At 37.8% G+C, this 12905-nt stretch overlaps 1 protein-coding gene across 1 annotated transcript in view; it reads left to right on the forward strand.

The window, feature by feature from the left end:
* hibch (3-hydroxyisobutyryl-CoA hydrolase) overlaps window positions 1-12905 on the forward strand; it is a 36458-nt gene that overhangs the window by 18349 nt on the left and 5204 nt on the right. Inside the window, exons 8-10 of the mRNA XM_042001425.1 lie at window positions 7922-8067; window positions 9356-9442; window positions 9550-9608. Of these exons, the coding sequence (XP_041857359.1) occupies window positions 7922-8067; window positions 9356-9442; window positions 9550-9608 (292 nt within the window). The remainder of the gene's footprint in view (window positions 1-7921; window positions 8068-9355; window positions 9443-9549; window positions 9609-12905) is intronic.

The raw sequence follows: 12905 nt of genomic DNA on the forward strand, positions 1-12905 counted from the left end.
AGGGATGAGGGAGTTGAGGAATCTTTACGATTAATTAATTGTGGCTTTTAATACTGTGATTAATTGTGGATTTAAGTCATTGTATTTGGTTGACGTCATTCTGGGTCAACCAGCTTTATTTAACCAGCCTGATGTCTCCAGTTGAGGGGCTGCAATTTATTGCAAATTTCACTGTTGATTCCATATGAATAGCATCTTGTTATGAGTGTTGTTATGAGTTTACTTTTTAATTAGTCACCGCTCATTCAAGTGATCTGGACCAGTTACCAAGGGTGTGAATGACTAGTTTGAATCAACAGATAACAATTAAATAATTCAGGAGTCAATGATTGAATGAGATGATCTCACATAATTACTTTGTTCTTAACAAACCACAAAAAGCAGCTAAAGTAAAGCAATCTATCTTTTTCCCGAGTTCATTCAGACATTTAAATGAAAAACAATTTGTTCTGTGAACAAAAATAGAGTATATCACATTCAGGGTAATGAGCTTTAAATTGTTTACAGTGTAGGGAAAACCTTACTTCTATTTAGAGTCTCAAACCAAATACTTTTACTACTTAAACAACCAAGATAATACAGTCTGACTATATCATAGCTACACACCACACCCTTGGATATCTGCATTTTCCTTGTCAAATTATAAGAAGGGATTTTGGTTGTTAGAGCAAAGATTCTTCATGTCTTTTGTAAAACATGTCCAACAACTGATTATTATATCAATGTTTGATCAGTATTTTCAATTTGAACTGATGCTGTTGGCTCATACATCATCGAATCAGTGTATTGAGCTGTTGTTACACCCCCACCAATCACTGTACATGTTACAAATGGGTAAGCTCCTAAAATGACTTTAAAATCAGTTCTTGAGCTACAGCTAGCTACAGTCTCTGGGGTGCAGGCACAGAAACAGCAATGGACCGCTATAAGACGTATTAAAAGCTTCTTGTGCTGCATGATATCTGAAACATCAGGACAAAACACATCCCTTCTGCCCGACACACACGTTGAGTTTGTAGTTTTTCAGGGCTCAGAGTGCAACTATATGTGGAGTGATTAGCTTTTATCCTACATCATGTAACAGGTCTAACATTATACAAATAGACCTAGTGTCCTTTGTTTTGGCTTGTTCTTCTGTTTGTGTTCTTTTCCCATCCATATTCAGCCATAGAAAAAAGGTAGAAAGGTCAGAGCTAATCAAAGACAGATAATGAGCAGTTCTTCGTCTCTCACTGGCTCTGGACCAGAGGAGTTCCTTCTATTCTGATCTGTGTGCTTTTGAAACTGTGACTCATTGGCTACTCTCCACGATCAGCACATGCTTGCTGGTGAAATGAAAACGTGCTAGCCAATGGTAAATCAGTTTGAAGACAAGTATTGATAGCTCCTTTTTTTGTTTAAAAAAAACATGGATCACAGCCCGGCTGTATCCTCCTCTGAACCACCCGTCCTCCTGCCCCTGGCCGAGCATCAGAGGCTGTATGTGACTCAGAGCCAGAGCCAGCTGTAATAAAAAGACCTGTCCTTTTCAGAAAGATTGGCTGGCCCAGCTTTGTGTCTTAAGATATGATAAAATGTCCAAGATAATGCATTTATTACATGCAGCCAAAACATGGCCTGTAACAATCCTTTTGCCACTTATGCATTATTTTTAATAAATGAAAAGCTGAAATCATGATATGTATTTAACCAGCAAAGGGGCCTCCCTCAGAAGCATTTCAGCTTTAGGCAGTAGCCAACCAAAGCAATGAGAGCTCAGAGATAGTAAAATTAGTTTTTGCTCCTAATAAAGTATACATAGATCTGGAAAGCTCACAAAGTTGAGAATTTAAGTCTCCAAGATAATAAAAACTCCTGTAAGGAAAAACTGAAAATTAAACATATTTTCCCTTCATCTAAGTGAAGCAAAAAAATAGAGATGGAAAGCCTTTACTTTCATTGTACAAAAAATAGGTTAAACATTTACCTTGAGCTTCAAAGACCTTTTTTATATGCATACATACATGCTGTATACATGCATACATATCAGCTCAATATCATCTAAAAGCTACAAAGCTAGAGTTAGAACTGGGGTGGAGGAAAAAGCCATTAAATTTAGGTGCAGTTACAGTTTAAAAATGATAAGTAGGCATATATATTTATATTTGAGATCTCTAATAGACAGACTAGAAAAAGATCTGCACCATGAGGAGGTGGCAAAATATCAATATTGTAATATTAAGAGGTGAAATTATGTCATAAATTTTAAATAATAAAAGTCACAGCTCAGGAAAAGGCCAAGTTTTATTATGTTGATTTAAGTGGAGGTTTTCACTGGAAAAAAAAACACAAATCTCCTTAATCTGGTATAAACTGTTGTGAATTCACTGTTGGCTGCAACTATGAAGTGGAATATGTAAATGATATCATTTTAAGGAGTTAATCTGTAAATACTCTTCTTCAACATGATTATAGAAACTTGCATCTTCAGTAACCCAATGAAATCCTGTGCAGAAGAAGTGTTAATCCTCAAGACCCAAGTGACCTTTTAATGGTTTAAAGTAAGGGTGAGAATAATGTGCTTACACGCATCCTGAAACATACTTTTGTGTCGTCTTTTTATACAGTGCATGACACCTGTCTTACTTTACGAGGACTCAAATGGCTCGGCTTGTGTTTTTTTTATTCATTTTTTGCTGTCTGAGCCAGATATTTGAGTTAAAATGACCATCACAGTGGCATTAATAGCTATAGTCTGCTCCTCAGCTAACTGACACTCGTAGACAGATGGTCTTCTTCTCAGGTGCAGAGGAGATTAGCAACAAATCCCTAATGACTAACAAACCACAGCTGACATTAAACTATAAACAAGTCTGCCATCATTTAAATCCAAATAGTTTATCACGGTCGCACTGCAGCAGACGACATGTTATACACACATTTAATGCTGTGGTTTTGTGGCATAAATGAAGCTCTGACAAGGAAGTTAATGTCCTCAGTGCCCTCTAACTCAGTGTAATCGCTTTAAATTGCTGGATGATAGATACTGATGCATCTCTGATACTCATTTAAAAGGCTCTTGACAGACTGATTCCCTAGGAATATTTAGTTTGGCATCATGTGATAACTAGAAACTCTGTTTTAGGTTCTAATTTTGGTTTTTGGTCTAATTTAAGTCTGTTCTTGTGGTGCACTCAGGGGTAAGCGAAGGGTCGGGATAGGGTGGACTTGCAGCTTTCAAAGGTTCATTCTGGGCTCTGACTTTAAAAAGCGATCTTCAGCTGGTGTGTAGTGATGTGCAGTGGATTTAGCTCTGGATGTCAGGGCTACGGGGAAGATTAAGCTGTCAGCAGACAGGAAATGACAGACGCAAGAGAGAAAAGAAAAAAAAAAAAGCAAGCCTCTTGTTCATACAGTCTGATGGATGTGTGGTATCTTTTGAAAGGCCAGACAAGAATGAGGAGTGGGGAAAATTGGGCCAGTCATGGCGCCATACTGGCTGAGGGTTGGCTGCATTGGGCGATAGATTTATATTTTGAGATTAGAGCGTGTTTGTAAGGAATTTTCTTGTACACCACACATGCACGTTCTCATGTTAAAGCTTTCTGGTCCAGGTAGTGAATTTTCTTAGCAGGAAAAGCTCACTGAGACTCATCCATTCGTGTCTGTAACTCCACGAACTTAAAACTGTATTCCGGACTTGTTTGATGGCACAGTGACATCTATTAGGTGTATTTCTGAAGCCGTCCCTGCTCAGCAGCATCCCATGGCTGAAAAGCCGTACAATGAAACTTTTTCATCCTGCAGAGTTTTGCTTTGTACTTGTGTCATACGCTAGCAAGCAGATGTAAACAAACCAGCTGTTCAGAATGTGCACTGTGGCTGGTTCAGCAAAGAAATGTTAAACGACATTATCAGAATAAGAAAGGAAACAAGAGAGCCAGAGACCAAGCAACAGATAAGACAAGAGTCAACATAAGACTGATCTGGAGAGCTCACAGTATAGGTAGGTAAACACCTGAAAATGTCCATAAACGCTCATGAGACTGAAGGATCAAGTACCAACACAGACAGAGGTGAGGAAAAGGTGTTGTGTTATTGTTATTTGTTATTAACGAGAACATCAGGACATATCCTGTCTCCTTATAAAACACATCATTATGTGTTGATGAAAAGAAAGAAAAGAAAAAGACAAAAATAAAGATAAAAAACACTGTTGTAGAAAATTTGAATTATTAAAAGATAAATAGCAATGAGCCATGCGTCTCTTAGTCGTTGCTATGGTTCTTCTTCTATGTTTCAGCGTTTGTCCGGCTCGGAGGACTAGATTGTAAATGAGTTGCTGGACAGCATCGTAGTGTGTGTTGTTCTGTGATTACATTTTCAGAACACACCACACACAGTACGATCAAAACGGATTTTTTTATCTTCACATGTGAGGTCTCGACCAGATGAAAAATCTCATAAGAGTAAAAAAATCATTATGTGTGTACCAGGCCTAAAAGCAGTCAGTGCCAAACCACAAACCAATTTCTGAGTTCTAGTTCCAAGTGGCGAGCTGTGCTGCAGTTTCACACAGCTGCCCCAGATGAAGGTAATCCCATCCTTATGAAGCAACGGAGTCTTCCTGGTTGGCCAGACACAGAAGAAGCAGAACCGGCAGCGACCAATCCTGGTGAAGGAGGGTGGGTTCCAAGCACGAGGTCCATAGCCAATGGCCTATAAGCACAAAGACCCAGTCTACCAAACAACTGTTTTTCTTATGTGACCACAGTTATGACAGCAGTTTATGTGAGGGATTGTGTTAGAAAGAGGAACACAATCATTTCCTCTCTTTGTATATCTGATAAAGACTTACCCACTGTCTGGCCTTCATGTTTGAAAGCCAAGCACTGCCACTATGTGAGAGTCCTCCTTGGTGTTTGTAAAATTTTTCTTTCTAAGAAGAAGAATTAAGGCAGTTCTTACCTAAGAACAAATCCTGGATGAGAAAACCTTGGCGAATGCAACAATCTTCATAAAAAGTGCAGATGTAGGACTTCTGTAATCTGTTCTTAAGAACTGTTGGTGAAAAGGTTAAATGATATTAATCAGATCATGTCTGACTGGCAGCTAAATGAAACATGAGGAGAATTACTGAAGGTGTAGGTTGTAAATAAGTCAAATGGAGGAAGAATAACTGCGAGCACTTTCCTCATTTATTGTTGGGAGCTCCCCGAATGCAGCTCCATCAAACACATATAACAACAGTGCATAGCCCCACTTCCTGGTCTCCCGTAATAACTACCATAATGCGCAGACACATTACACACATAGGGTCAGCCTATATATTACTGTATATGACATAGGTGATAGTATTGTGTTTGATTATAGGGGTCAGATTAAGTCAGTCAGAGCACTGTTGGTGTTGCTTTAACCTCCCTGTAAAATAAGATTTGCTATCAGGCCAGTTCACATCCAGTGTCACTGTGTTGCCTCAGGAACAAACTTTCAATTCTCACTGCACCACTTCCATCAGGGAGAGCATTTTTCTCCTTTTTTAACTGGATCACAGCTGCTTCACAGACCCTACAGGCTTATTTTAGTCCTGATTCCAGGGGTCAGAACCTCTCAAGAGCCTCTCTTATGTGGAATTATGCTGAAGTATGCTATGATTGTATGTGCGGGTTCAAGCTTTGGGAAAAGTCTGAAATCTTGTAAACACATTCTTGTTATTGATCTTTTAGACAGTTCCAGTTGATGGTTGACCTGAATTCAAATAACAAGCTTAAAAAAGGTCATTAGGTTTGTATTCACTCAAAAATGTACAACTGTTAGAGGAGTTGAACCGATCCCACTGTGTTATACTTTCAGACATTTTCAGGTCTGACATTGTTCTACCAACTGTGTCAAATGCAGCATACGCTGGTGAAGATGTTGAATTCTTCCTTTTAAACATAGATTTCATAGATGTTTTACCCAGTTTCAGCTTTTTTGTCTCCATTTGTGATGAAATTGATAGACTCAGATGTGCAGGATGTCTGATAACCAGAACCAGACGGTTTATTGTAGATGGACAGAGGAGGCATCTGTGACATGTTTGTGGGAAAATTTCAGGCTAAGCAGCTTTGATTCTACACAAATTCAAGACATTTCACGCATCCATCAGGTTTTGTGAGTTTTTTATTGTGTTACCTGCTCATACTTGGAGTTAACATGGATGATCGTGCCACAGGTAGACGGCTCAGGCTGTGTGAAGTCACGCCAGGCTTCAAAATGTGTCTCACTCTGTTTTCAGTGACCACTTGAGATTGAATGTCAATTTTCTACTTACGGCCAAAGAAATTTCTTTGAAAAACAAACTTGTGAGTTTGGGAATAAATTAAAAACAGAGGAATAAAGATTTACACAAACTGTGATGCGGTATAGTTTTATTGGGGATTTTTGTACTGTTGTGGATACACAGTTCCATAATACAGAAGGCTTTCTCATTTACAGTCAAGCAGCAAACACAAAGCAGTGGAACAAAACCACATTTTCTTTATGTTATTGTAGGTTATAAACAGACTTTTTGCCATTTGAGGGAAGAAAAGCAGTTTGCTACAAACACTCATCGTCTACTTTATCAGGTCCACCAAAGAGAGGGAAGAAGCGGAAATATATATATAATTTTTGATCATGATTAATTGTATGAAGTTTTTCAATTAATCAATTTTTTACAGACAAAAAAGTAATTTTCCTTTCAAAGTACTGTTATATGAAGAAAACGCAGTAACTTTTGGTTTACAAACACTAAACAAATGATTCTCTTTACGCAATGACAGTTAAAATAGTTGTTGTAAATCTCAAAGTTCAGTGGCGCTGCTTTACAATTTTGTTAAAATAGTTTTTGTTAAATTTTGTAATAATTGCTTAAGCAAATGATGACTGTATCCATGTTTGATCAATATCTTTAATTTAGCTCATTTGTTCATTGGATTGATGTAGATTAATGTGTTGTTGCACCTCTCTTACAACCCAAAATATTTTCATATCTAACCTACAAAGTAAATACTGTTGAGTTTTTTGGTTTTTTCTGCTTTGAAATATTTGAGGAGCAACAATTACCTACAAAATCTAATGTATCCCACTAAACCACAGCATTGTTCTCAGAAAGCGTAAGAACACACCAGTGATCCAAATGACTGCATGACATGTTCCTTCATTCCCATCAACAAGATCTCTGCTGCCTGGTCCCATTTAATCCCACATCAACTGATCTGCAGGGAGTTCCTGCTCGACTGCCACGTCTACAAAGATCTGTTAGTGAAAATATGTGTTAAAGCTATGAATAACTGCTCTCATACCTGTTTATACACACTCACAGTCAATGGTCAACAGTCCTCACATATAAACATTAACCCTTCTGTCTGCGGGATTAACAGATTTAACTCTGCTCCACTGGGGTTCTGATCAACAGCTGCCATAATCTGCCACATTTATGATATTACATTTTCTGCCATGAATCAGGTCAACACATCTAATCCCTCTCTTCTATTCACCTCCCCCTCTCGCTCTCTCTCCTCATGCCACAACACAAAAGCTGTCAGAAACCATGACCAGGACGTCGTTCCCCGGCTGGAAAATGGACATTGTTGAGCAGTGTACAGATTAAGACTGTGGATTGTAATGAAATTAATGATAAAGCTCATAAACTGCATGCTCTGCCCTTTGGAGCGTGCCAACACATGTAGATTACTTCTGGGTGAAGTGCTGACATTTTAGGAAGGTGCTACTTTTCACAAGGATTCACAGACACTATTATTTGTTTTAGAGAGATACTAATTAGGGATAAAATGTTCTCTTCACTTCCATATATTTTAGTTCTCATTAAATAGCCTCACAGTTTAACTGCTTAGTGAATTTTGGGAGCTTTAAGTTCATTTGTATGAAAACTTTGAAAGCTTTTCATTTCCATTTCCAGGGCTTTTTCCTGACGTTGGAGGTGGCTATTTTCTGCCGAGGCTCCGGGGAAAGCTGGGACTTTTTCTCGCCTTGACAGGCTTCCGACTCAAGGGACGTGACGTGCAAAGAGCTGGAGTCGCCACACACTTTGTGGAATCAAAGAAGGTGCTGACGCTCAACTTACCAGATAAAATTATAACGACCTCTTAAAGGTGAACGGCTTGCAGACCTCATCTGGAGCTGCAGGGATGAATGCAGGACCAGTGTGTGGCCAGATGTTGAGTCATTCTTGTGTTCTTGTGCCAACACACACACTGATTGGTCCAGAGGCCAGGTGTGTGTCTAGCTGTTGGCTGACTGTCAGAGCAGTGGGTGGCAGAGTTACTGTAACCTTGGTTTTTAGGACTTTTTGTAGCAGAGTTAGCTCAGAAACAAGGCTGGAAACACATTGACTCGCTCCCCAGCTTCAACAGAAACAGGGAAAAGATCATTTAGAGGTCAGCTGTCTTCAACAAGGTAAACTAATTTCAGTTTTCCTGTTGCAGATTAAATTAAACAGCTTTAGTTATCGCATCGGCTATGAGCTGTTTTAGTCATTATGCCGTTTATATAATCATCAAAATCCAATTACTGGGAGTAATTAGATTGTTGTAACAATCTGATCTGATGCATCTACATGCACCTTTGAAATGTGATATTCAAAGAACCCCGGTCTGCATTTTCCAGTCCCTTTTTTAATTCTTTTCAGAGTACATATGTATGTTGTGATGTAACTTCCTGTTCTCAAAGCTTCCAGTCTTCGTTGACATTGGTAACATCCACAGTCTTAGCGTTAGCTGCTAATGTTGGAACTAATAAGCTGGAAAACAAACTACATGTGACATTTTTTAGCTTCATGTATGCTCTAACTTCCTCATGCTGCACGCCATCGTGTTTTTCTTTGGTGTTCCATTCCATTAACGTTGTGACTGCATCACTTCCATACATATAAAAACTGAAGCGACAGAGGTTTGGGCACATACACAGATGGAATAAAAACTATATAAATCAGATGTAGGGGTCTACATGCACAAAAACCTGGAGAAATCTAGGTGTGTTCTGAATTGTCATAATCAAATAACTGGATAAAGGATATCAGATTAGGTTGTCTACATGGCCACTTCAATAATCAGACTCCATAATTACTCCAGAAATCAGATTATGATCAGATTTTTTGGTGTAAACAGGCTCAGTGTTAACAGGGCACTTTGCTGGCTTGTTGTTTTCCTCCTCAGCCCAAACCACTGATGAAGTAAAGGATGAAATGTCCAGGGTATTTGTTCTCAAAATTACAATAAGAGTTGATGAAAACTTCATTTACTCGCTATATTTCAGTGTGAACCGGCTGAAAAGGATCATCATGCATCCAGAAATGATAAAAATGCATTCTTTTTTTTAATCTCTCCATCTATAGATCCCAGACCTGGAGAAAGAGCTTGTGGACTTGAAGTCTCCCTCTGATGGAGATGTCTCCAAAGTGCTCGAGTCCTACCAGAATCAGGTCAGAAACCAAGGCTGCTTTCATTCATACAAAGTCAAACTTTAAAAACTATGTAAATAATCAGTGTTTTCTTCTTCATATATGTGGATATTTCTCTTTGTCCACAGAGCAGTCTGGACTCTGAGAAGCCTTTTGTTTTGGACAAACATGTTTCTGATATTGACAGGTAAGCCCTCTGTTTCTGTTTCCTTAAAAATAAACATATTAATGAAAATATATGAGTTTCAAGTAGGTAGGGTAGGGTAGGTGAGTAGGTAGGTAGGTAGGGAAGAAAAACAGCTACATGAGAATCGGTAAGAAATATCCTGAATCTGTTCCTTGTATTTTTATAAATATTATACTTGAGCCTCGTTTCTCCTGACTTACGTAAATATGTACGTCCATGTTAAACATTGTCAGACATCACTGCCCTCATACTTCCATGTATCCATCAGATCCAGAAACACACACATTTAACATATAAATCAAATATTACTTTAAAACTGTTATGTGTAGATTCGGAGGACCCAAATGCAGGCAGTTCAGGCAGGAGGCAGAAAGCTGCTGTAACAAAGACTTTAATCCAGAAACTAAGGACAGAAGACCACATATTACAGGGATGACCCAAAAGAAGCTGACAAGGGCAAACTGAAAACCACGGGGTTTATTTACACAGAGGGAGTAATGCGAAACAGGTGAAGTGAATTTGTTATTAAACTAACAAGCCAGAAACAGAAACCACAGAAACACAAGAGGAAAAACTGAACTAAACGTGAAAAAACCCAGAATAAACCAAAAAGCAAGACAAAAACTAAACATGATCTTAACAAAACTAAAGACAAAAACCAGAGCTAGAAACCAAGATCTAACCACAACCACACATGACAGACCAAAACCCTAAACCATGACCAACACAGAAATAAAACCTGAAACCACAAACTATTCATCACATATTGTTCCTTCTGTGTTTAGAAGGAAGCAGCTTCACAGCTTTAAATTCATCCTGCTGACTTTTTACCTTTTAGCTAGAAAATCCTGAACATTTCATCCTTCTTTGTCATAAATATTTGATTTTATAAATATATATGAAGAACTATTTTAACTGTTCGTGTTTAAAGAGAAAACTGCTGCTAAACCTGTTTATGTGTTTAGTGCAGGGGTCTGCAGCCTTTCCAATCCAAAGAGCCATTTTTCCCTCAGCCAGCTAAATATAACTCGTTTAGAGCTGCAAATGTTACCAGACTTTTCAAAAAGGAAACTTAATAGATATATTTTTAATGAAGAGCCACCATAACATATTTGTTATTTTTGAAGAACCACATTTTTATTTCCATTTTTAGGTTTTAAAATAAAGAAAAACATAAAACCTTTATAAAAAGATGATAAACAGACTTTCTTCTAAGGGATGTAGATGTTTGTGGAAAATGATGTCAAAGAAAAAAAAAAGTCCCTGGTTTCCAACCTAATGACAAGAAAGACAAATTTAAAAAATATTTTAGCCACGTATTTAGAGACATTGTGGAAGGTCCAGAGAGACACTTGCAGCTCCAGAGTCGCAGGATGGAGACCCCTGATGTCGTGTTAGTAAACCAAAATTTACTGCACTTTCTTTATATAGCTGTAGGCCTTTTTTTTAAAGGAAAGAGACATTTTGCGCGTAACGATGCGATTAAATTAAAAAATTTTAATCGTTGCCCAGCACTAATGAGAATATAATACTTTCAGGTCTGATTGGAAAAAAGTTATTTTGTTTGTCTGATCAATTTATTTTTTAACTTTTCTATTAAAAAATGTTTTCTTTGTGGAGCCGTTTCAGTTCAGGAGACATGTTTAAGTACAAGATATATCCTCTTTCACTATTAATTATACAGTACCTGGCATTGCTTTGATAAATTTCTAGTTCCCTCTGAGTTCAGTTAAGATTTAATTAGTTACAAAAATCTTTGCGATACAACAAAACTCCTGTCAAAAACAGTGTCTCCATTTTCTTTTAAGAAAATAAATTGTTCCATATTTAATGTATTATGTGGAGTAAAGTTGAGTTTCGAAATTCATTAACAGTATATCTACACATTTATCTACAGGTTCAGCACTGACATATCAAGATTACAGAAAATAAGATAATTTTAAAGTCTCTGCACTGGCTCCCCGTCAGCTTCAGAATTGATTTTAAGATTCTTTTATTGGTTTTTAAGTCTCTTAACGGTCTTAGCCCACCTTATTTATCTGATTTGCTTTTATCTTATGAGCCCACTAGACCCCTCAGGTCCTCTGGTACTGGCCTTTTAACTGTTCCCAGAGTAAAAACAAAAACCCACGGCGAGTCCTCCTTTTATTTCTACGGCCCTCGTATGTGGAACAGCCTGCCTGAGGACGTGAGGGGAGCACCTAGTGTGGATATTTTTCAAAACAGACTCAAGACCCACCTCTTTAGTTTAGTATTTTAATCATTACTTTTATTATTACTATTGTATTTATTCATTTCTTTATTCTTAACACACAGGCTGTATTCAGCTTCTATTTATTTATCATTTATGTATTTGTTTTATCATTTTGTATTCTCTTATTTCACGGGTTCTTTTATTTTATGGGTCTTAGCAATACTACTTTTATTATATGGTTTTTAGATTGTCTTAGATTTAGTTTTACAGTGTTTTATCTCAGTGTTTCCCCACATCACTAGACCCCAGAATTTACAACAGCGTTTCCTTGGTCCTTTTAACTTGCTTTTACCCTCTGTGATGTGTGTGTGTGTTTGACGGGAAGGGGGGGGGCTTGCTGCTATTGGGTTGGGGTTCTGGGGGATTTTACCATCTGTAAAGCACCTTGAGTTGCTATTTGTATGTATGAAAGGTGCTATATAAATAAAGTTTGATTTGATTTGATTTGATTACAATAAAAATAATAAAAATATTCTAAATATAAGGGGCAGCCGTTTATAAAGCATGTCTCCCTTGGTAGAGCAAATCTGTCCAGCAAGATATGGCACACAGACTGTCATTCTGTATGTTAGGATGCTGGACAGGACAGGGTAAAAAATAAATAAAAAATAAATTCATTACCAATAAAAAAAAAAGACTGTTTATGAAACTCATTGCGATGTGCAGAAAGAGACATAAATAGAGGCAGCACAGCAGACGAGTGGTTTTTGGTTTATTAAATATGTTGCTTCTTCTTTGTTCCTTTTGCTGGTTGCACGTCAGCTTTACTGCTCAACACTGCCCCCATGGTTTCTGGTGGTACTGCAAGGTTTGCTAAGTTTGGCTACACATCTACAAGCTCTCTGAAAACTGACCAAAATACGCATGTAGAAGACAGCAGAAGGCTCCGTCTGTATGTACATTTAACTTAAAGCATAAATGAGCCATCTGCCTTTACATATACATGAATGACATCCCATTTTTAATCTGTAGGGTTTGATATGGAGTTGGCCCACCTTTTGCAGCTATAACCTCTTCAACTGTTCTGAGAAGGCTTTCCACCA

This window comes from Melanotaenia boesemani, chromosome 12 (assembly GCF_017639745.1).
Source record: "Melanotaenia boesemani isolate fMelBoe1 chromosome 12, fMelBoe1.pri, whole genome shotgun sequence".
Lineage (NCBI taxonomy): Eukaryota > Metazoa > Chordata > Actinopteri > Atheriniformes > Melanotaeniidae > Melanotaenia > Melanotaenia boesemani.